At 46.6% G+C, this 21,259-nt stretch overlaps 1 protein-coding gene across 1 annotated transcript; it reads right to left on the minus strand.

Annotated features, from left to right (window-relative positions):
• Positions 1 to 788: 788 nt before the first annotated feature.
• On the minus strand, positions 789 to 20,884 carry LOC123833941 (glycine receptor subunit alpha-4). Its single transcript, XM_045862774.1, has 9 exons — positions 20,814 to 20,884; positions 17,084 to 17,214; positions 16,735 to 16,802; positions 15,870 to 16,093; positions 15,649 to 15,731; positions 13,744 to 13,884; positions 10,625 to 10,839; positions 6,838 to 6,987; positions 789 to 1,079 (listed from the first exon to the last, which is right to left on the minus strand). Exons 1-9 carry the CDS (start codon positions 20,882 to 20,884, stop codon positions 789 to 791), a joined length of 1,374 nt encoding a protein of 457 aa, XP_045718730.1.
• Between the last annotated feature and the right edge of the window lie 375 nt (positions 20,885 to 21,259).

The raw sequence follows: 21,259 nt of genomic DNA on the forward strand, positions 1-21,259 counted from the left end.
CTCTTTTTACACTCCCCAACAGCCAAACACACTTTGTCACCATATTAGGTAGGGAACAAAACAAATATTTCTGAGACCTGGAAGTTCAGATGGATGTGGAAGGGTGGCTTTTTTGAGAGTCCAAGATTCCTGCCCCCATTCTGACAGTGTTGAGTATCCTATGAGATCTGAAGACCTCTCTGTTGAGTCATATACCAATGCCCTACCTCAGTGCAGCTCATGACTGTTCCAACCTTGCTGAGAGGTGGGGAACCTGTCACCTTGCCTTCCTCCCACAGTCAAGGAAAACTGACTGGGTCACACAGGGCAGCACTTGTGGATGGGAAAGACTCCCTATTTGAGCCTGTGGTAGTAGTGACAGAGAGCAGAGTAAAGCCAGGCTCTGGGTGGGGGTGGCAGGGCAAAGAATGGTGCAGGTTAAGATAACAAATGGCAGAATATAGTAGCAATGATCTGAATATTCTCTACTGGAGAATTGGAAAACAGAGAGGCTCCAGCAAGGGAAGAAGGTCATCCTTGCCCCAGGAACATGGCCAAACCTTACTCTCATGAGAAATGGGATAGCATGGAGAAAAACCAGATTAGAGCAGAGGAGCCATCTTTCTAAGTACAGCCACCATTGGCACCATGCAGTGTAGACCCACATAGCTTTGGGACTGGCCACTGAGGTTCTGAGTGGGAGATCAGAAATGAATTGTCCAAGCCCCTGATGGAATCTAATGGAGGGAGAAGGCCCACCCAGGAGGAAGCAGGAAGCCAACATCAGGACTCCCTAGCCCTCACCCTATTCACAGTGCCTGGTGAATATCTTCTGACCGTAGCACTTTATAGACAACCCAGTAGAAGATGTTGAAGATGAGGAAAGTGAAAGGGAAGACAGCCCGGGAGATGGTGTCAATCCTCTTGGCTTGGTCCACGTAGAGTTTCCGCATGGTTTCTCCTTCCTTTAGAAGAGGGGCTGGAGGTTGGGGGGTATAAATGCCAGAACCTTCCATTGGACCTCCATCCCTTGCCTGCAGGCAGTGGCCCAGGCCATAGCCATGGAAATAGAAGCGACTTTCTTGGATGATACCTTCCTCCTGAAATTAAATGGAAAAAAAGACAGAATTTGAGGTTACAGCTCTATCTAAGGATAGAGACCAGGCCACACACATATATCTCATAGGTGATGCTATGCAGACTGGTGGTTAGGTACACAGGCCCACTGCATGCTTTTTTATGGCCACAGAACTATTCATTCGATAGATGTATGCTAAGCAGCTATACATGGTACATATAGTATATATTATGATTTCATTTGCAGATAAGCCCCGGGCTGCCTTTTTAAAATGCATAACATCATTTACAGCCATCTAAAACCCAGTGAAGTGCCAACCCACTGTCAGAAAGATATCTCAATTCAAGTTATCTCTGACTGGTAACCAACAGAGTAAACAGAACAATAAAACCTTTAGAATGCACAGCTTAGTTATTTAGACTTGGTGAACTTGACTTTAATGACTTTCAAAAGCTGCAGAATTAATTCTCCTTGTATACAGTATCTTTTAAAAAATTGTTTATCTCAACTCAAAGCTGAAAATTACAGAAGTTTTAAATAACCTAGTGGGTCATCCAAATTAGGGTAAAGCTGATTAATCTATTGCAAATACATGTGCTTCTCTGCAAATTAGCAGATTTTGACAAAGGGGTCAGTACATCTAAGGTAACATTTATTACCCAATACACATTCCATTTATGTACAATATATGCATTATAATGAACACATTCACACTGAGGAAGTAAATTTTATATCAGCATTAAGAAATGTAGCAGACTACACAAAGTTCATTTATCCAGTAGTCAGCTGACAACCTTAAGTAGCTATAACAGCTGGAGAGCCAGGAAGTAAGAACAGAAAGACAGAGACAGAGATAGAAATAGAGGGAACGGGAGACATAGAAATAAAGAGAGGAAAAAAAGGATCAAAGCCCCTGAGTGATCAATAGAGAGAGCTTTACTCATATGAGAGCCTTCAGGCCCCCACTCAGAGCCTATTTACTCTTAGTTTATATACAAACCAGACATGCCTAATTTTGTCTACTTCTAAAGCACACATTGCCATCAGAAGTGATGGTTCACAGCCTGGAAATTAGACATAGGACAGGTAAATATATACCAGAACCTAAAAATACTTCATTCAAAGATGGTTACAATTTTTGAAAGTGTTGATGTTTACAGTAGTAAAAGCTTCAGCTAGCTAAGAAATCACCTGAAGTGAAATGCCGCCTTGTGGGATGATACCAACTACCTTCCTGATTTGCCCAGGACTGAGTGCTTCCTGAGACTCAGGATATTCAGCGCTAAAACAGAATGGTATACATGTATATTGAATAGATATGCCATAGATACACATAAAATGTGGATAAAGTAGGTTTTACACACATTGTGCAGTTAGAAGGACATCATAGGGTCTTTATAATGGGACCTCTGCAACGATGGTAACACACTGAAAAGTGACTTCGTAGGTGAGATATTGATGTTGGTGGGTCCCAGTAGCCCTTGATTATTACATCGCTAGAAGGTTGAGCCTGTCACTAGGCATCAGGGGGCAGGCAAGCTCAGGCCACAGATTCACCAACAGATCCCATCTCTTTCTCTGCTTCCTGTGGGCTCATAGGACAAACCTGGGAAAGGGCATTGGTCTTGTTCACTGCCATGTCCCCAGCACAGTGCCTGGCATCTAGTAGGCACCCAGTAGATATCAGTTGAATGAATGAATGGACTGATGAGCCACATGCTTCAGAATATAGGACAGGGAATGGCTTTGTTCTCATGAAGCCAGCATCCTTTCAGGGTCTCAAACTGAAGAGTCTACTCAGAAGAGAGTCTTACTCAGTTACAAAGTGCTTGGCGGGAAAAACGATCACTCCTTGCCCCACCCCTGCACAATGGCCTGATGCCCGTTAGCCTCTAGAAAAAGTGGCACTTTTGGCATAGGAAAGAATCTAAGTCAGCCAACCAGAGAGCTTTGCTACCCGATCTTTAATTTTGCCAATCTCTGTGGAGACAGTTGTATGTGTGTAGATCAGAGGCAATTCACTACTGTGGTTGTGCTTTGACCCTGAGTTGTGGTTGGGGCAGCCTTAGCTCTCTGCTCAAAATTACTTCCATAATCTGTCACCAGAGGCCTTGGCTCATCTCACCTGGTTTTTCTAGTTCATTTTCACACTTTTCCTACATAGTTTGTGCTGGACCCATTTTAGAAATGAAGAACCAGAGGTAAACAAGATATCTTCCAAGTAATTGAAAAATGAGGGATTAGGGGCACCTGGGTGGCTCAGTTGGTTAAGCGTCTGCTTTCAGCTCAGGTCATGATCTCAGGGTCCTGGGATGGAGCCCTGTCGGACTCCCTGCTCGGTGGGGAGCCTGCTTCTCCCTCTCCCTCTGCCATTCCCCCTGCTTGTGTTTTCTCTCTCTGTCAAATAAATAAATAAAATATTTAAAAAAAAGAAAAATGAGGGAGTAAATAAAATGATTTCCTCTTTTGTTTTCCATTTCAGGGTCCCTCACACCCCCAGTTCCCCACTGCTCATTCTGATCTCCTCAGCCCCTCAGCTAGAGGATAAAAGTGTGGAATATATTTGTTTGCAAAAGGCTCTGAAAGAGAAAGTTGAATCCAACTGCTGTTTCTGTTTCTATAGATTTAATTACTTTTCCTTTTCTCCAATCATAGTAAATCTAAAGGGAATTATTTAGAAATATTTCCCAGGCTGAAAAAAAGCTATCTCACATGGGAGAAAAAATGTGACCACTAGAGTAAGCTGCCCTTGGCTTTTTTTTTTAATTTTAACATATTGTACCATTTGCAGTTGGGAGAGCAAAGACAAGTGGCCTGAAACCCAAGGGTGGGGGTTCTGGATATGAGTATTATCTATTTAAGCCAAATTCTGAGGGGTGTGTGTGTGTGTGTGTGTTTGTTGGGGAGAGACAATGGAGACTTAAACACCACTTTGTGGCTTCCATGGCTGTTGAAATAGAATATTTTTGTTGCAGCTATGTATAGGGAGGAGGGCTGGGGAACTAGAGAGTAAAGATAGTCCAAAGCCAAGTTGGGGAAGGAATGCACAGTGTGGGAGGTAAGGTGTGGAGATGGGAAAGGGTGATAGGTATTCAGTGATATGTATTGAAGTGAATAAAAAGAACAGATTGAAGAATGGGGGGTGCTGGGGGGATGGAGAGAGGCAAGCAGGGTTCTGGGACCAAACCCCTGAGAGGACTCGGCAGTATTTTGAAATTTCTTCCATTTTTCAAGTTATTCTGTTGATAATGGCAAGGCTTCCTCTCTGTCCAGCTTGAAAGAGAGCCTTCGCCAATGAGCCTACAAAGATTGGTGGAGTAGGTAATGTGGCTGCTATGTTCAGAGCCTGATGCAAAGGCCTGCTGAGGTTATAAAAAAAAGAGAGACCCCTCCCTGTGAAGCATATAGGCTAGCTGGGAAGACAAAGCAGATATATATGGAAAAGAAATTAAACTACTTTAGACAGTGACATGGAGGGAAACCACCATGCGGTGGAGATGGGTGGTTGAGGAGAGATTAGAGAAGAACATGATTAAACCTGGAGCTGGGTGAATAGCTGGCTGGCTCCTAAAATACTCCTAATTTGCTCTTGGCTAAAGGCTCCCTGAAAATCATATGGATGTTCTCCCCTTCCCTAAGAGGCTCTTCTCAGACCAAAGACTTGCTTTTCTAGCTGGAATGGCAGGGCGCAGAGAGAGGTTCTAGAAATAGATGAACTCTGCATCAACTTTTCCAGCTTGCTCAGTGACCTCCAGGACTCCTGCTCCAGTTCCACTGGGATGGAAATGGCTTTAAAGAAACTCGAAAAGGGACATGGGCTAATGGCACAGGTTTTGATTTTCAGGTTGTATTTACGTTAATAATAAGCCCAGCCCACTTTTTGGCAGGATCCAAGAGCTTAAGCAGGGCCTAGGCCGCTGCTACAACTTTGCAATAATTGAGCACTGCTTATGACAGACTCCATTATGATATCAGGATCAGCTTATTTATATATGACCAGGAGGGGATGAACTGTAGGCAGTTGGGGGTTGGAGAGGTGCGGGGAGGGGGCGAGACTAGTGTCAACCTGGAGTAGCTCTACAGTAACTGCAGCAGCCTGCTGTTGCTGGAACACCCACACAGGCAATTTAGCTGGCAAAGGGACACTGGAGACTGGTTGGCAGCCTGCTCTTCTTTTTCAAGGTAGGCATTGAGAAGGCATCAAGATCAGAACCCCTATCAAGAGAAGATTTTGGTACCTGCAGGCAGGTTTAACACAGCTAAAGAGGGGGTGGAGAGTTAGCTTAGAAAAGGGAGCATTCTCTTTTCTTTCCCTTCTGTCAAGTCTGTGTATATTTTTTGTAACCCTCAGCATGGGATAAGAAAGCCTTTATTTAATAGGCTCTTGAAGGAGTCCTACTCAAGGAGATGCCATTGTGGATCAATCCACTAGAGGGCGTGTTTCACAGAGCCTGACTAAGGTCCAGGCAAGAATTGATATATTCCGATAAACCAATAGATGAGACAGGAGCCCTGCTCTCACCAGAAAGGCATCTTAGCCAGGGACATGAGTTCCCGGAGGTAGTTTTAAAGATATTTTTAGTGTGGACATATGGTTGGGGCACCCCAGGAACAGCTGAGGTGGGAGGTGTGTGTTAGGAAGAGAGAAAAGTTTTAGTGCTAGAGTGGCCCCAGCTGGAGCCAGCAGGGTCAGATCATCATTTTCTCTACCTCCCAGAAGTCATAGTGCATCTCCTCTGGCTTGACAGCCTCCAGGTTGGGCAGAAAACAAGGAGTCAGAGCTCAAGGTAGACCAGAACTGTGTCTGATGATTAAGGGGCCAGTATGTAGCTCAGCAAAGGCTTTTGACTTTGCTTATAATTGGGCACTTGCTTCTAGGTGAGTGGCCCAGGCACCTCTGTTGTCATGACAACATACCTAGCACCCATTGTCTGGGTAATGGGGAGGGGCCAACTGCCTGTTGTTCAGGGCATCAAGCTCTCTATTTCCCCAGGTGATCATTCTACTGTAGAAGAAATGGGGTTAACAAACAAGAGTGAGGGAGAACAACAACTCACACCCAACAACTCTGATACACCCAACAACTCTGATGTGCCCAATGAAGAACAAGGCGAAGAAATCCAACGGCCAGAAGAGGCAAGTAGTGGTTTTCCAATTCCAGCTTAACTGTAGGGACCCTTTTACAATGCTCCCCTAGAAAGGTCCCCGTGCCTGACTCTTGAATTCTTAACCACCAATCAGTGTATGGCAACCTGGGGTATCTTCCTCCTGGGTAAGGGGAGAGCCAGGAACAACCATTACTAATTCTCAAAATAATCTCATATTGACTAACTTGATAAGGCTCTAATGTGAGCTAACCTTTTTTTCAGTGCTTACTATGTGCCGGGCACTGTGCCCATGCTCTCTCTCTTTTTAAAAGTCTATTTATTTATTTTTAAGTAATCCCTACACCCAACATGGGGCTCAAACTCATGACCCTGAGATCAAGAGTCGAATACTCTTCTGACTGAGCCAGCCAGGGCCTCTGTTTGTCCATGCTCTTAATCACTTTACCAGACTGCCCTACAGGGATTAATGTCCCATTGGACAGATAAAGAAATGGAATCGAAGAGGTTAAAGTACTTAGTTTATCTATGACCAACCTAGGACTAGAATCCAGGGTTCCTGATTGCCTTTTTAGTCCTTGTAGCCCTATATAGAGTCTTGGTTTGTGGGAGGAGTAATAGGGAGGAAGGAGTCCAAAGGAGAAAGGAAGTGGGCCCCTCCCTAGTTATATTTACCATGCGTTGGCGCCTCTGCCTTCTTCGAAGTCGTATGAATTCCTTATGCTGACGAGAGACAAAATTGACAGCAGCGTACTCCAGTAGTGCAGCAAACACGAAGAGCAGGCACACAGCCATCCAGATGTCGATTGCCTTCATGTAGGACACCTGTAACATCCACCAACAGAGCAATCAACCTTCTTGGAGCCCTTCCATGGCCCATCCAGTGGTTCGCCAGCCCATACCAACTGCCTGCTATTCTTCAGTTTCATCCTGAATTTCTTCTGGTGTTCAAAGAAGCTTTCCACGATATGTCCCATTGCCTGAGGGCCCATGTCAAAGAGATTGGGCTACCCATCATCCTTCACCTCTCTGCACTCTCCACCCTCCACTTCTATCTGCCTTTCCTCCCTATACTTCTTTTCCTTTCTTTCTTTGTTCTTTTCATACTTCTGTCCCTGCTTCTGCTTCTTATTTTTCTTTTCATTCTTTTCTTCTTCTGATTCTCTTCTTTCAATAAACAGCAACGAACATGAACACTGCATTTGTTTGCCTTCTGTTATCTCCTAGGGTCCTCACAGCTCTGATGGAAATTGGGCGGGGTTTGTTATTCCCATGTGAAACATGTGAGGACACTTGAAGCCTATAGAGGAAAAGTCTTAGCCGAGATTACCCAGTGAGGAGGTGGCACTAGGATTTGGGGGCTCTGGGCTTTCAATTTAGTGGCACTGACATTCACCTAGGCTGCAGTCTCAGTATCAGACTAGGAATTCCTTCCTTTCCCTCCTCCACCCCCATTATTCTCTTGACTGTGGCTTTTCCTGCTGATCTTTATGAGAGGCCCTGCTGAAGAATTGAACTCAGTGGCCCAAGGGAGTGCCATCCAACCCCCGGCTATGGACACTTCTCTAATTTCAAGGCACTGTTAGCATCTACCTATCTGGTTCTTAGGGCTCTCCTCCCACTACCTGCCTTGGAAGCCTTTAAATACTTTTCTCTCCCATTTCCCTCATGAAGATTGAACACCTACCTCTCCTAGAATGGGGCTTCAGCTGGATGGGGCTGGGAGAGGTACAGAACTTAGATTTATGAAGTCCTTTCACCTCCTCAGCCAGATGGACTCCCTATATAGTTTTGAGCTGCTGAGCCCACCTCATAGGGCTCCCCAGTAGGAGTTGGTTTCATGACAGACAACCTCTTTCACCAGCTATGTTGGGCAGTGAGGGTGCTCCAGGCTCCAGGTAAGGAGCAGGTCTCACTGGATAACACTTCCACCTTAGTGGTTCTTAACCTGCAATGCCCCCCTACTCCGCCTCCTCGCCTGAGTGGCATTTGGCAATGTTTGGAAACATCTTTGGTTGCACAATTTGGGGAAGGGTTACTACTGGCATCTAGTGGATGGAGGCCAGGGACAATGCTAAACATCCTATAATGCACAGGACTCCCCCCTGACACACACACACACACACACACATACACATACATACACACAACAATTATAAGGTCTAAAATGGCAATAGTGCTAAGGATGAGAAAACCTGCTCTATCTCCTTTAAGGCAGTTCCGCTAAGGTGGTAGTGGTGGGTTGCTAGGCACCCCTGATTAAGTATCCCTTGGTGTTTCCACTTTGCCACCTATTAAGAGGGCAACCTATTTCATTCATCATCTCCCAGTCTCACTGTGTTGAGTAAGTGCTATGAAAATCCATAATGAGGTAATGACAAGGGAGGTCCACAAAGGGCTTTGGACCATCAAAAGAAAAGGACACCTGAAGCAGTAGAAATAAAATCTTATTAGTAATGAGTGTGTCAATAATGGAGTTGTATGGGGAGTGAAATTGCTGTACCTTTCAGAAGCCTCTGAATTTGTCCCATCTCTTTCCTTAGGGCTCCCACTAAATCTAATGTACAAACTCAAGGGAGCAGAAGCTCCCTGACTTACTCAGTCCCTTGCTTTGTGGGCTGGCCAACGAGTCTATTTAGTTTGGGGTGAATGCCTACGTATTTTGCTTACTGGCCAATGAGGCCACAAAAAGGTCATCAAAATCTGATGAGAAGGCACCAAATACTGCAAACAAACAACCCTCCAACAAAGTCCATTTTTTTCCGAATGAGGAAACTAAGTGAGTCCTAGGAGCAGACAGATTGTGCTTGTTCACAGGAGGGGACTGGAAAAGGAAGTTCTCTTGGCAAGAATAAGGCACTAATTGCAACCTCCCCGGGTTAGAGAAGAATCTCCTTCTTGCGTGGCAGCTGCAATAAACTAGGACACATTTCTAAGATCTGAACTACTTTTCTGCCTCTAGTCTTCCTACAAGGCTACTACCACACCACGGCCATCACAGCCCCTCCTGGTCCTTTGGTCCTTGCCTAAGCCCCATCTGTCTTTCAGAGCCTCTTCAATAACCCTGTCCATTTAGGAAACACATTTATAAGAAATACTTTCTGACAACTTCCTCTGAGACACCTGATCCTAATCTGAGCTTTGTCATTGTTTATTACTAGAGGCTTTGGATTACCTCAAAATTTTCCCAGCAACTCAAAAATAATTGGGAACTTCACTGGCTGCTCTAGCCCTAGGTCCACCACTCCATTCTTTTCACCCAAACACCTAACAATTATAACAATAACGAACATTTATTGAGTGGTTATTAGGTGCTAAACACTGTTGTCTGTGTTAATACAATATCTTATTTATTTCTTGCAATAACCCTATGGAAGAGATAATATTCTTATTCCCATGTCACAGGTAAAAAGACTGAGACATTAAGGAATTTACTTAAGATTGCCATTGGTAAATGTTGAGGCTGGGACTTAAACCAAAATCTGCTTGACTCCAATCTCCTACTCTTAACCACTACACCACCCCCGTGGCAAATTTGTAAATTCACCATGGATGCCCAGATTACCCCCTGTTTAAGTCCCCCGTAAATACCTTCTTAGGAATAAGCACTGGGAGATGGGAGATCACAGGGCCTGGTTCCCATCAAATCAAAATGAGAGGGCATATGTTCACAGTAAGATCCACAAGGAACTATGTTGTTTTTGCTTCCCATTATTTCTCCATGGCCTAGAACAGTGCCTGGTACATAGTACATGCTCAATAAATATTTATTGAATGAATGAATAAGCTTACTCCCTGATTTCTCAGAGCCTTGCTGAGTGTAAGGACATTGACGTGACCCCTAAATTTCCTACATGAAGGCACAAAGCAGGAAGAACCTGGGCCCAGTCTCATAAGCACAAATCTCTCTGTGGCCACAGATGTTCAGAGTCCACTGACTTTAACTGCTATTTGCTACCTCAAAATTTCCCCACCCTAAAAGAATGGACATTATCTCTAGAGGTCTTTGTAATCGTGTCCAGCTTCTGACATAGTAAGAGACAGATGTTGGTTTAAAATCCTTATATATATATTTTTTTCTTATGGGGCATGACCTTGAAAAGGTCGTTCTATCTCTCTGGGCTGTATTTACCTCATCTGTACCATGAGGGAGTGGGACTCTCTACTTGCTAAGGGTCTTTTGATTTTGGACATGCTAGTATTTCCTGATGAAATTCAGAGTTAGTCAGGCACTGTCTCTACTCATTTCTTAGCCAGACAACACCCACAACCCCAGCTTCCACATCTTTAGCAATATCATTAGCCGTATGTTGTAGGGGAAGAGAAAACTCTGGCCACCTGTTCTTGCTCAATGGCTCTCGTCTACCTTAAATCTAAGGCAAATAGTGAGCAGAAGAGAACAGGGGATGAAAGGGAAATGGGGAGCTCTATGGCAAGCAAGTTCCCTTGCATCTTTCTTCACCTTAGGCAAAGAGGCCCGGGAGCCAGAGCTCTGAGTGGTCATGGTGAGCACAGTGGTGATGCCTAGGCCCACACGGGCAGGGGCGGCATCCATGTTGATCCAGAAGGAGACCCAGGACAGGATGACGATGAGTAGGCTGGGGATGTACATCTGAATCAGATAGTAGCCCATCTGCCGCTCCAGGTGAAACTTTACCTCAATGCAGGTGAATTTCCCTGCAAGGAAAGAGGTGATGTATCAGACCTCAGGTCCCCAGCCTGGAGCTGAGCCTGAGGGGCAGGACTAGGGCATCCCATAGGGTTGCATCCCATAGCAAATAAATGAGCTTTCCAAGATGGCCCCACGGAGCACCAGATGCATGTTCTGAGGAAGTTCTCAGAGCAGCCATCAGACTTGACCTCTTGCTCTAAGCACTAGTTTCCAGCAGAGGGCCTTCCATTTGACCACACGGCAAGAGGATTAAGAACAGAAGGGCTCCAGAGCCAGACTGCCTGGGTTTGAATCCCGAACCTTCCACTCACTAGCTGTGTGACCTCAGGCAAAACACCCAAGCTATTTGAGCTTCAGTTTCCTTGTCTGTAAAATGGAGTAACAACAATATCAATTCCATCATGTAGGAATTAAATTAAATAATGTATCTGGGGAGTTGAGCTCTAGGTCGTTGGCACTATCATCATTATTAACAAAGCAATGAGTTTAGACCCTGCCCAAATCTCAGCAGCCTTGCTTGAGCTTGCTGGTACCCCAGAAGCTCTCTAGCAACAATGATTCACTGAAATAAACATTGCCTGTGTCTCAAGCAAGTGATAAGAGCTGGATAGGAAATATCTGGAAACAGTGTCCAACAGAGACCAGCTCTGGACAGTGGGCAGTGGGTACCCAGAGAACATCAGGCAGCAGCATTCTATCCCGCCAACAAAAAGTACATTGGTCCAAAGCACATGTACCTGTGCTCTGTCTACTCTGCCAGCCATCTTCATTCTGCCCAGCTTCCCATGCCCTCAGGCTAAGAAAACCTAGCTCAGAGCTTCTCCCCATGGCAGAGGTATAGGATAACCAAAGCAAAAAGCAGAGGATGTGTATATTGCTATTTTATTCTGGACTAGGCTTGCTCTTATCAGACCTGATTCCTCAAGGCTAGTAATTTCATCAATGATTGATTATGGCTTTGACATACTGTGTGATGCTGTGATCTCCTACCGTTCCCTGAGTCCACCTCACCCCAGGCTTCTTGTTATGACATAGCTTTGCTAGGTATCCATATTTTCTTTGCTTCCTTCCTTCCCTCATTTTCTATCTATCTATCTATCTACCTATCATCTATCTATCTATCTATCTATCTATCTATCTATCTATCTATCTATCATCTATCTATCTATCATCTTTCTATCTATCTATATCTATTTTTGGTAGTGGTGGTTTTATTTTAATTGCAAAATTAACACTTGTTTAGTACAGGAAAAAAGTGAGAAGTAGAGAAAAATAATAATATTTATAAGCTCAGTAATATTTGTAAGCTCACATTTATCAAGCCCCTACTAAGTGCCCTGACTTTATATAGTTTATCTCATTTAAATTCCATAGCAACTATTTGGGGCAGGTAAAATTATTATTTCCCATTTTACATAGGGATACTGAGGCTCAAAGAGATTAACTTATGTTTCTCAAGGGCACCCAACGAGTAGATAATGGAGCCATAATTCAAACTCAGCTCTGACTCGAAAGTTCTTGGTTTTATCCATTGTATCACTCTACGTTAGAAACATTTAGTACTATTTCTTCCCAGGATTTTTAAACACACGCTTTTGGTTTGTTTCTTTTACCACAATATAATGATCCTGCGTATACAACTTTGAATCTTAGCCTTTTCCACTTGTACTTTCCATGTTGATATAAGCAACTTGCAGGCATCCTTTTTAACATCTGGATAATATTCCACCAAACAGATACACTGTGTAATTTATTTAACCTCTGTCCTATTGGTGGATATCTAGAAGAGTGCCAAGTTTTTGCTAGTATAAGCACTGACCCAGTGATATTTGGAATATTTCCTTATAATAAATTCCAAGGAGTGGGATTCCTGGATCAACATGTAGGGGAAAAGAATTTTAGCTTTTACAGTTTCTCAGAGTATGCCCCCTGGACCATCTGCTACTGAATCCTCAGGATGCTTGTTCAAATGCAGATTTCTGGGCATCACTCCAAGTGCACATAATCAGAATCTCTGAGAGGCAGTGCCCAGGAATCAACATTTTAACAGGCTCCCCAGGGGAATATAATGCACACGAGAGTTTGAAAACCACTGACCTATATACAAATTGCTAGTTTTCTCCCCAGTAAAGGTTCTACCAATTTCCACTCCCACCAGCATTTTCTAAATTCAGTGGCTTGTTCCTCTCCCTATTTTGCACACCCTACATACACAAACACACATATTCACAGGGTGGCACCCAAAGCATGTCAGCCCACCATAGGAGGTATCCAGGATCTCTCCTCTTTAGCCTCTGGCCTCTATATCAGGGTCATAGCACTTTGTATCCAAATTGCCAGGGGAACTAAGGAACAAGTAGCTCCCAGGGAAGCTGCAGGGAGCAGATGCTCAGGCTGGAAAAGCAACCTTTCTCCACTTCCTGGCCCACATTTCACACCTGGGAAAATAAGCCAGTTCAAGAGTTGGGCAGTGGTGGCTGTGGGATGAGGTGTGGATGGTAAGCCTGCCAGTTCCTTAAAGTCTAGTGCTTTCTGGTTCAGCGCAGCCATTGGCTGCTCCCAGATGTAGATTCCCCACCTTCCACACAAAGTTGGCCCCAGAACAGGTGGGACACTCCTGCCACTCACTGGCACAGGCACATCTCCTCTGCAGCATGTGACAGGGACAAAAATACGGGCTTTGGAGTTAGATCTGGATTTGAATTCTAAGTCAGCCATTTTCTAGGTGTGTGACTTGGACAATTGATTTAAAATGGGGCTGATGATTTCTTACCATAATGAGATAAGGCATATGAAACAGCACATCTGGTACAGATCGGACTTTCAATAAAAGCTGGCTGCCTTGCCCCCTTCCCTCCCATCTGGAGGCCCTTCTGTGACTCACAGTCAGTAAAGATCCTGGTTTTTACCTGTGTTGTAGTGCTTGGTACAGTAGCCTAGATCCTTCTCATCTCGCAAGATAAACTGGGGCAGAGTCAGCCCCTCAGCCACTTGGACAGCAGGAGCATCTTCCAGCCACTCAAACACGAGGTCATTCATGGTGTAGCCAACTAAAAGTGACAGAGATGGCAGAGGGCTGCAGAGTGTGGTGCTGGGTGAGGGTAGGGAGAGAGTTAGAACTAGCAGGAAAGAACAGATGAGGAGGTAAGGCCTGGGTTTTAGGAGCTTCGTGTTCATCTTGGAAAGGGAAACCTTTCTGAAGAGGGTACTTGGTCAATTGTCTCATGGACCCATCCTCACTAGGTAAATCAGAAAGATTCCAAACTCCTCTTCTACCTAGTTCTCAAGCTTTAGAAAGGCACAGAGAGAAATTATTCTAGCAGACCTAGAAAGCAGGTCAAAAGGAGTGGAATGATATCAAGGAACCCAGCTGGGAACCTCCCGCCATATCTTAAACCCAGGGGAGTAACCATGTGTACTGGCCACATGTCTTGAGCTGAGCCAGCCTCAGAGCTAGGGCTTCTGCCACCTCACCCCAGGGAGAAAAGAGCTATTTATACCCTGCCAGTCATGCATGGGACAATGTACACACCATAAACTCCTAGCCAGGGCTCTGAACTGGGGCAGATTGAGAGTTAATATCTGAACATGACAAGTTGCTCACAGATAGTTAGCAGTTTGCGAAAACTCCTGCCATATATATGACCATATTCACACATGTCAAGTACAAATGGGAGAAGAATCACTGAGGCTCACAGATGTCCAATGTAAGACCTTGACTCAAAGTAGCTATGTGACTTTGGGCAAGTAATTTCCCTTTCTGTAAAATGCTCCACCTACTTTTCAGAGTTGTTGTGAGGGGGTAATAAGAACCTGGATGTGAAAGTGGTTTATGAACTCTAAAGAGCTGACCACATAGGACACATTCTATCCATCACCGTTATTATATGCTGGAAACAGCCTGACAAACCTTCTTCTCTGAGGATTAACTTGGTGTGTATTGATCTCACAGTCTCACCTTGCCCAGGAGATGGCAAAGGAGTGCACATAGGTGATGGTCCAGCCTTGTTGTCCTTTGACTTTTCTGCAATTGGGGTAGCCCCTATAAGCTGGCACCCCTGTCACAGAGGTCAAACCCAGGGGAATAAGCATGTGTACCGGCCACATGTCTTGAGCTGAGCCAACCTCAGAGCTAGGGCTTCTGCCACCTCACCCCAGGGAGAAAAGAGCTATTTATACTCTGCCAGTCATACATGGGACAATGTACACACCACAAACTCTTAGCCAGGGCTCTGAACTGGGGCAGATTGAGAGTTAATATCTGAACATGCCAAGTTGCTCACAGATAGTTAGCCCTTGGCTGACCTTGCCACCCTGGGCGCTGTCCTATACTAGAACGGTCTTCTCCCACTTCTCTACAAAAGTTATCTGTGTTCATGCAGAATCAGGGTTCAAGAGTACTCCCTCTGCCAACTCTGGCATTTTTATAGGTATCTTGAATGTCTTAACTCAGGTGGAGTAAAGGTAGAATTACCTCAGGCTCTGTGAGAAGAATATCTTTGGGCAGAGGAGGTGTCCTTCAAATGCTCCCCCCACCAAAACCAACACAAGCACATTTGTATGTAAAGCTGGTGCCTTCCCATTCCTCAGCCCTGTGGAAGAGCCAAACCAGTAAATAGTGTGAGGAAGGAAAAACACACTGGGTTGGGTGTTAGTGAGTCCTGGCTCTTAGTCTCATCTGTGCCAACAACTGATAGTGTGTGTTTGGGTAAGTCCCCACTCTGGGTTGCCTTTTTCTCATTTGGAATATCATGGGAGGGGGTTAACTACCTGGTATTCCAGGCCTTGTTCTGTGACTCTCTAGAGACACTTACAGCTCTCCAGCTGCATGGTGCATGTCTGGATGTCCATGGGGAAGTTCTTGAGGTCCATTGGGCAGGACAAAATGAGGGTCAGCCTGGCAGGGACAGTAGAAAGAAGTGACATCAACTTACTGGGGCCTGGAACAGCACAGAGGACCCTCTTCCCACCCCTCAGCCTCCATTCTGGCTTCTTCCCCTTGACCCAAAGTCTCCTGGCTGTTCGCCAGGTGCACCTGATGCTGTAGAGCACATTCCCGTTCTTGAAGATGCGCAGTAACTTGTTGTCTGTGGTCACCTCATGGAAGTTGGCCCCTTTCTCATTGGCAAAGAACAGGTCTGGCTTCCAGATAGAATCCAGCATAGAGGGATCAAGGTCCAAAGAGTCATCAGGATATTCTCGGTAAGCTAGGCGCGGGTCATTCCACTGTTGCCGCAAGAAGACATTCACCCGATAGTCCTGAGAGGGTGCACACATGGGCCCATCAGAGGCAATGCTATTCCAGGGGCCCAGCAAGCTTACATGGGCAGGAGGGCCATGAGGAGGAAATGCTGGGAGCACATCTCAGGGGCATTGGGCATTTTCCACTGGAGAAGGAGCCTGCTTTGGGCTGATATGGCAAAGATGGGAAGGGAAAAAACATTTATTAACCACTTACTATTAGCTGGGCGCTCTGCTAAGTGCTTTCTTTATATGCATCGTCTCATTTAAATCTCACACCAACACTGTGAGGAGGGTACTGTTATGATTCCCACTTTATAGATGAGGAAATGGAAACAAGGAGATATTTAAATAACCTGTCATGTAGCTATTAGATGATAGAGTCAGGATTTGAACACAGGTTTGTCTGATTCCGAAGTCTGTGCTCTGTACCAAGCTACCTCCCATGCTTGACCATTTGTTCCTTAGGCTAGTCTGCCTTTGGCCACTGAAACCCAGGCTGGGGAAAGATATCTCCCAGTGACCAACTTCAGACATCCTATGGCTTTAGTCATGACCACAAGACAGGGAGAGGACAGCACAGGGAGGAAAGGCTCAATATCTGGTGGGCTTCTCTCATTCATACTATAATGGAAGCAGGGAACAGGGAGACTCCTTACCATAGTAGTCTTGGTGACAGAGCCAAAACTGTTGATGAAGATGTTACAAGTCACGTTCACAGGTGGGCCTAGGGGTGGCAAAATACAACCATATTGGCAGGGCATTCCAGGAGGCTGGGCGCAGTTTCCAGGACTTCCTCCCTGTGCTTGAGGCCAGGGCACTGCTAGAAGGCAGTGCCAGCTACATAGACCCATAAGCAATAGGGAGGGGAAGCTCCTTCTGAACTGTAAGAGTTAGCCCTGTACCTCCAGCCTCCTGTCAATGGGGTAGGCAATTCCCAAATTGCCAAAGCCAACTTCCCAAAAGGAGTGGGGAAGAAAGGGTTTTTGTAGGATGAATGCTTCTTACCTTTAAAATTGGGTCGAATCCTAGCATCATACCCAGATGTTTGCCCCATAAGCTTATCCAGGAAATCAGAGGGGGACATGGGCTGGGACCCCTCGGTCCCAGATTTGACTTCCTCTATTGCCAAGGCCACCCTGGACAGGAGAGATAAAGAAGTCTGAAGCCAGTTGTATTCTACATTTATCACAGACCCTCTCCTTTCCTGTCCCCACACACCTCTGGCTGGTCTCCCCATCAGGCAGGAAGATAGGAGAAGATGGATCTCTGGGTACCCATTTGCAAAACTAGGAAAACAGAAACAGCCATAAGCCAACACTGCAGCTCAGTTGTTAGTCCTAAAAATGTGCTTTCACATATATGAGATCTTTTTTACCCTCAAAATTCTCAGTGTGATGGGGGCAAAGACAGATGAGAAAAATGACTTGTGGGATTGTAAATTGGAACAGCCACTCTAGAAAATAGTATGGAGTTTCCTCAAAAAAATAAAACTAAAACTACCATATAATCCAGAAATTCCACTTCTGAGAATATATCCAAGGAAAATTAAAACACTAATTTGAAAAGATATATGCACCCCCATGCTTATTGCAACATTATTTATAATAGCCAAGATAAGAAAACAATCTAAGTGTCCTTCAATGGATAAATGGATAAAGAAAATGTGAGATACAATATAGATATAGATACACACACATACATATACACAATGGAATACTATTCAGCCAGGAAAAGAAGGAAATCCTGGCATTTGCAACGACATGGATCTTGAGGGCATTATGCTACGTGCAATAAGTCAGACAAAGACAGACAAATACCGTGTGATCTCACTGATATGTGAAATCTAATAAACAAACAATCCCAAAGAGGAGTGACCTTCCCAAAGTCTCAAGGCTGGTGAGTGACAGGATCAGGGATCAAACCCAAGGGGCTGAGGCCTCATCCAGTATTCTCTTTCTGAAGGTGCTTTAAAAGCACTCAAAGAAGAATGACAACTCCCTGCAAATAATGTGGCTGTTTCAATGTTTTGGCTTAACCAAGGATGGGAAGGACTCAAGGACAATCTGCATCTCTGAGAGCTGGTTTCAGTTGCTTGGCCTTCATGCGGAACTGCTCAGGAGCTGGGGAGCCAGCTTCTAGAGAGGGAGCCTTGGCTTCTGGTGTTGGCTCCAGCAGGAAACTATGTTTTGAGCAGGACCTCAGTTCACTGTTGGGGCAGTAGCAGGCTTGTAAACTCGCTTTGGCAACAAAACAGGTGAGGAAGCAGGGCTCTAGGAGCATGAGAAGGACTCCCAAGTAGGATGGCCATGCTGAGAAGGTCAATTTCCATCTTTTCCCTCTAGCAGCTTGATTTTGAGGAAGCAACCAGTGTGCTTTGGCCTAATCTAGAGGCTGGCCTCTTCTCCCCTGACAAGTTTCCTTCTAAGAGCAGCGAAACCCCTTCCACATGCTTGCTTATCTGCTTACCAGCCAACAACTAGACTTGGGACCAGGAGCTCAGCCTTGAAGGGCGGTGTAGGTCTCAGGGCTGGGCGCAGGCTGGACTGCTGGGGGGGCCTGGTCCTCCTACTCCATCCTGCCACCGCCAGTGTGCTAGCCACCAGAGCTAGCTCCCTCACTGCCATTGCTGTTGCCAAACTCTGGGGCTGGGAAGCAGGGTGACTGCTGTCCTTCTGGGGCCAGCCCTCTTTGAGCCAACAGGCCCCTGTTTACCGGTACATCTATGTACCATGCTAGGCCATATAGATCGTATGCATTATGAGCCATTAAATAATAATAGCTGAGGCACCATGCTACGCACTTTACTTACCTTATCTAGTTTAGTTTAGTTCTCATATCAGTCCTCCCAGACAAGGGTTATTATTATCCCTCTTATATAGATGAGGAGACTGAGGATCAGCAAGGAAAGCAACTTATTCGTGATCATATGGCTAGTAAATGGCAAAGCCAAGATTCTAACCCAGAGCCACTGACTTCAAAACTAAGTCCATCTACCACAGCGCCATGACGCAAGCAGCCCAGGGTAGGCTGCCAAGGAATCAGAGTGGAGGGAAGGTGGGTGGAAGCCACATCCTGACCTCCTAGAATCCTGCCTCCTTGACGCCTCTGAACAGGAGGAAGCCCTTACCCTGGGAACAGAGGCCACTGTGGCCCCAAGCAGGGGCTGCCAGAGCAGGTGGCTTAAGCAGGCTCTGAAAATCCGAGGAGGCTGGTAGTGGTGCTGAGCAGCAGAAGTCTGTGGCCTCACCACAGGGTGTCCTTGCTGGCCAGGTGCTGCTCCTGGCTGCCTGCCACCTGCCTGCTGGGAAGCCACATGGCCCTGTTCATGGGGCAGCTAGACCCTTGCCGCCATGTTCAACCCCACTCTCAGGTCACCTCTCCCAGTTGTCCCAGCCCCAGGACCCTGTGACAGGCTGTGGGCTCAGCGTCTTGGACCCCAACTCCTGTCATAGACCTTCTTTTCTGGGGCTGACTTGTCTCTGGGCTTGAGAGCAGAGTCACTGTGTGTAGCCACTTTTTCCTCCCTTTCACTCCTGGAAAGTCCTAAATACTGGCAGGACCCAGGAGGTTCTGGAGCTGAAAAATCTGGCTCATGCATGGCCCTGGGGGTGGGGTGGGAGAGAACTCTGATTCTGCTACTGGGTGCCCGAGTGACTTTGGTCAGGTCACCCCCCATCTCCAGGACTCAGTTTCCATAGATACAGTGAAGGAGTCGGACTCAAGACTTCCTAAGGTCCTGTCTTGCCCTAGTTGCTCAAGTGGGAATGCTGCCACCAAAGCTTGGGCCGTGAGGCAGTCTCCCCTCCAGGAGGGCCAATGAGTGCCCCCGCCCCCCTCATTCCCCCTCCTGCCTGCGTCCTCCTACCAACTCCAGCTGAGCTGCCATTCTACTTTGGGCTACTTTTCACTCTTAGGGAGTTTGCCGCCCCACACATATTGCATCCCTACCTTCCTCCCAGCCAGGGTGTCTGCAAGCTGTGAGGTGGGAGGCGCCTCAGAGACAAGCAGTCCTGGTGTACTCCTGGAGGTAAGAGGAGGAGGTCTATTGCAGTGGCACCCGGCCCCTCCACCTTGGGAGGCACTCTTCTTAGGACCAGGTCAGCCCAAGCCACAGTCATCTTTCCTCCTCAACTCACCCGGTCCGCCTCGCCTGGCTCCTGGTCTCATGAGAAAGTGGGAACGGGGAGGGGGACATTTACAGGGAGCCCAAAGCATGTCTTGCCCTCAGAAACCCAGGAAATGACAGCTACTGAGTGCCCCTTCAGGACAGGAAGCTGCCATGTGTGCACAGGCTGGGTGACTGCAGAGGGCCAAGGTTTGCTCAGCCCAGCTTCATTCTGATATGGTTCAGGGCAAATGCCTGCTACCTGAAGCCTCTTTGGTGAGCAGCTGACAGATGTTGGTGTCATTTTTAGGAATCTGAGCAGTGTGTGACCATGCTGGTAGGAAGACAGGACAGGATGGCAGGACAGATGGCCTCCATTCTGGGGCTCAGCTACCTAGCCCCTACCGAGGCCCAGGAAGCTCTCCCCCATGCAGAAGGCTTCCCACCAGCTCTGGGGCTTCAGCATGCCTCGTGAAAGGCTCCTGGGGCCCCGTTAAGGGAGGGCGTGTCCTTCCCTGGAGCCCTCCGGACTGTGGGCTTTTTGTAAACTTAGAGGAAACTGTTCCAGAAGCCCCTGATGCCCCCGGCCAGGGTTTGCATGCACTTCCTTCTCACCCCGACGCAGCTCACCTGAGGAGGACCTGCCCTGGCAGGGTCCAGAGGAGAAGGAAGGAGAAGGTTGCAGGAACGAGAGCTGTCATTCCGCAGGGACCCTGGAGCCCTTTCTCAGTCTGGCTGCCAAGGTGAGAGGGATAGCCCAGCAGGGGGGAACGCTGCAGAAAGTACAGAGCCTTCCTCCAACTTGGTCTGTTCACAAGGAGCCCGTGGGGCTGGGCTAGGAGTTGTGCGCTCTCTTTCCTCTTCTGCTCTCTTCTCCTCTGCCCTGTCGTTACCAGTCAGGGGCCAGAACTGGCCCCCTGGAAATGATCCTGACACAGATAACCTTTCGGGCTCCTGCTCTGGCTCGCCTGGGGTTCTGGAGGGCCTCAGCCCGCCTGCCAGGGAGCTGAAGGAGATTCTCTTTGGGCAGCAATCACTCTCCAAACCCTGGAGAGTCTTGGAGGGGAGGGAGGAGG

The sequence above is a fragment of the Mirounga angustirostris genome, unplaced genomic scaffold (genome assembly GCF_029215605.1).
Source record: "Mirounga angustirostris isolate CCGP_5_RB_7025 unplaced genomic scaffold, mMirAng1.0.hap1 SCAF_11, whole genome shotgun sequence".
Lineage (NCBI taxonomy): Eukaryota > Metazoa > Chordata > Mammalia > Carnivora > Phocidae > Mirounga > Mirounga angustirostris.

What these genes read in the sequence shown, in the direction of transcription:
- LOC123833941 (XM_045862774.1), bottom strand. Translation starts at nt 20,884, where the DNA reads ATGACAGCTCTCGTTCCTGCAACCTTCTCCTTCCTTCTCCTCTGGACC. An exon ending in CTGTCACCAAGACTACTATG is followed by an intron (nt 16,094 to 16,734) that starts GTAAGGAGTCTC and finishes GCACCCTCTCAG; the next exon opens with GACTATCGGGTGAATGTCTT. An exon ending in GGCAGAGGCGCCAACGCATG is followed by an intron (nt 1,080 to 6,837) that starts GTAAATATAACT and finishes ATTTAATTTCAG; the next exon opens with GAGGAAGGTATCATCCAAGA.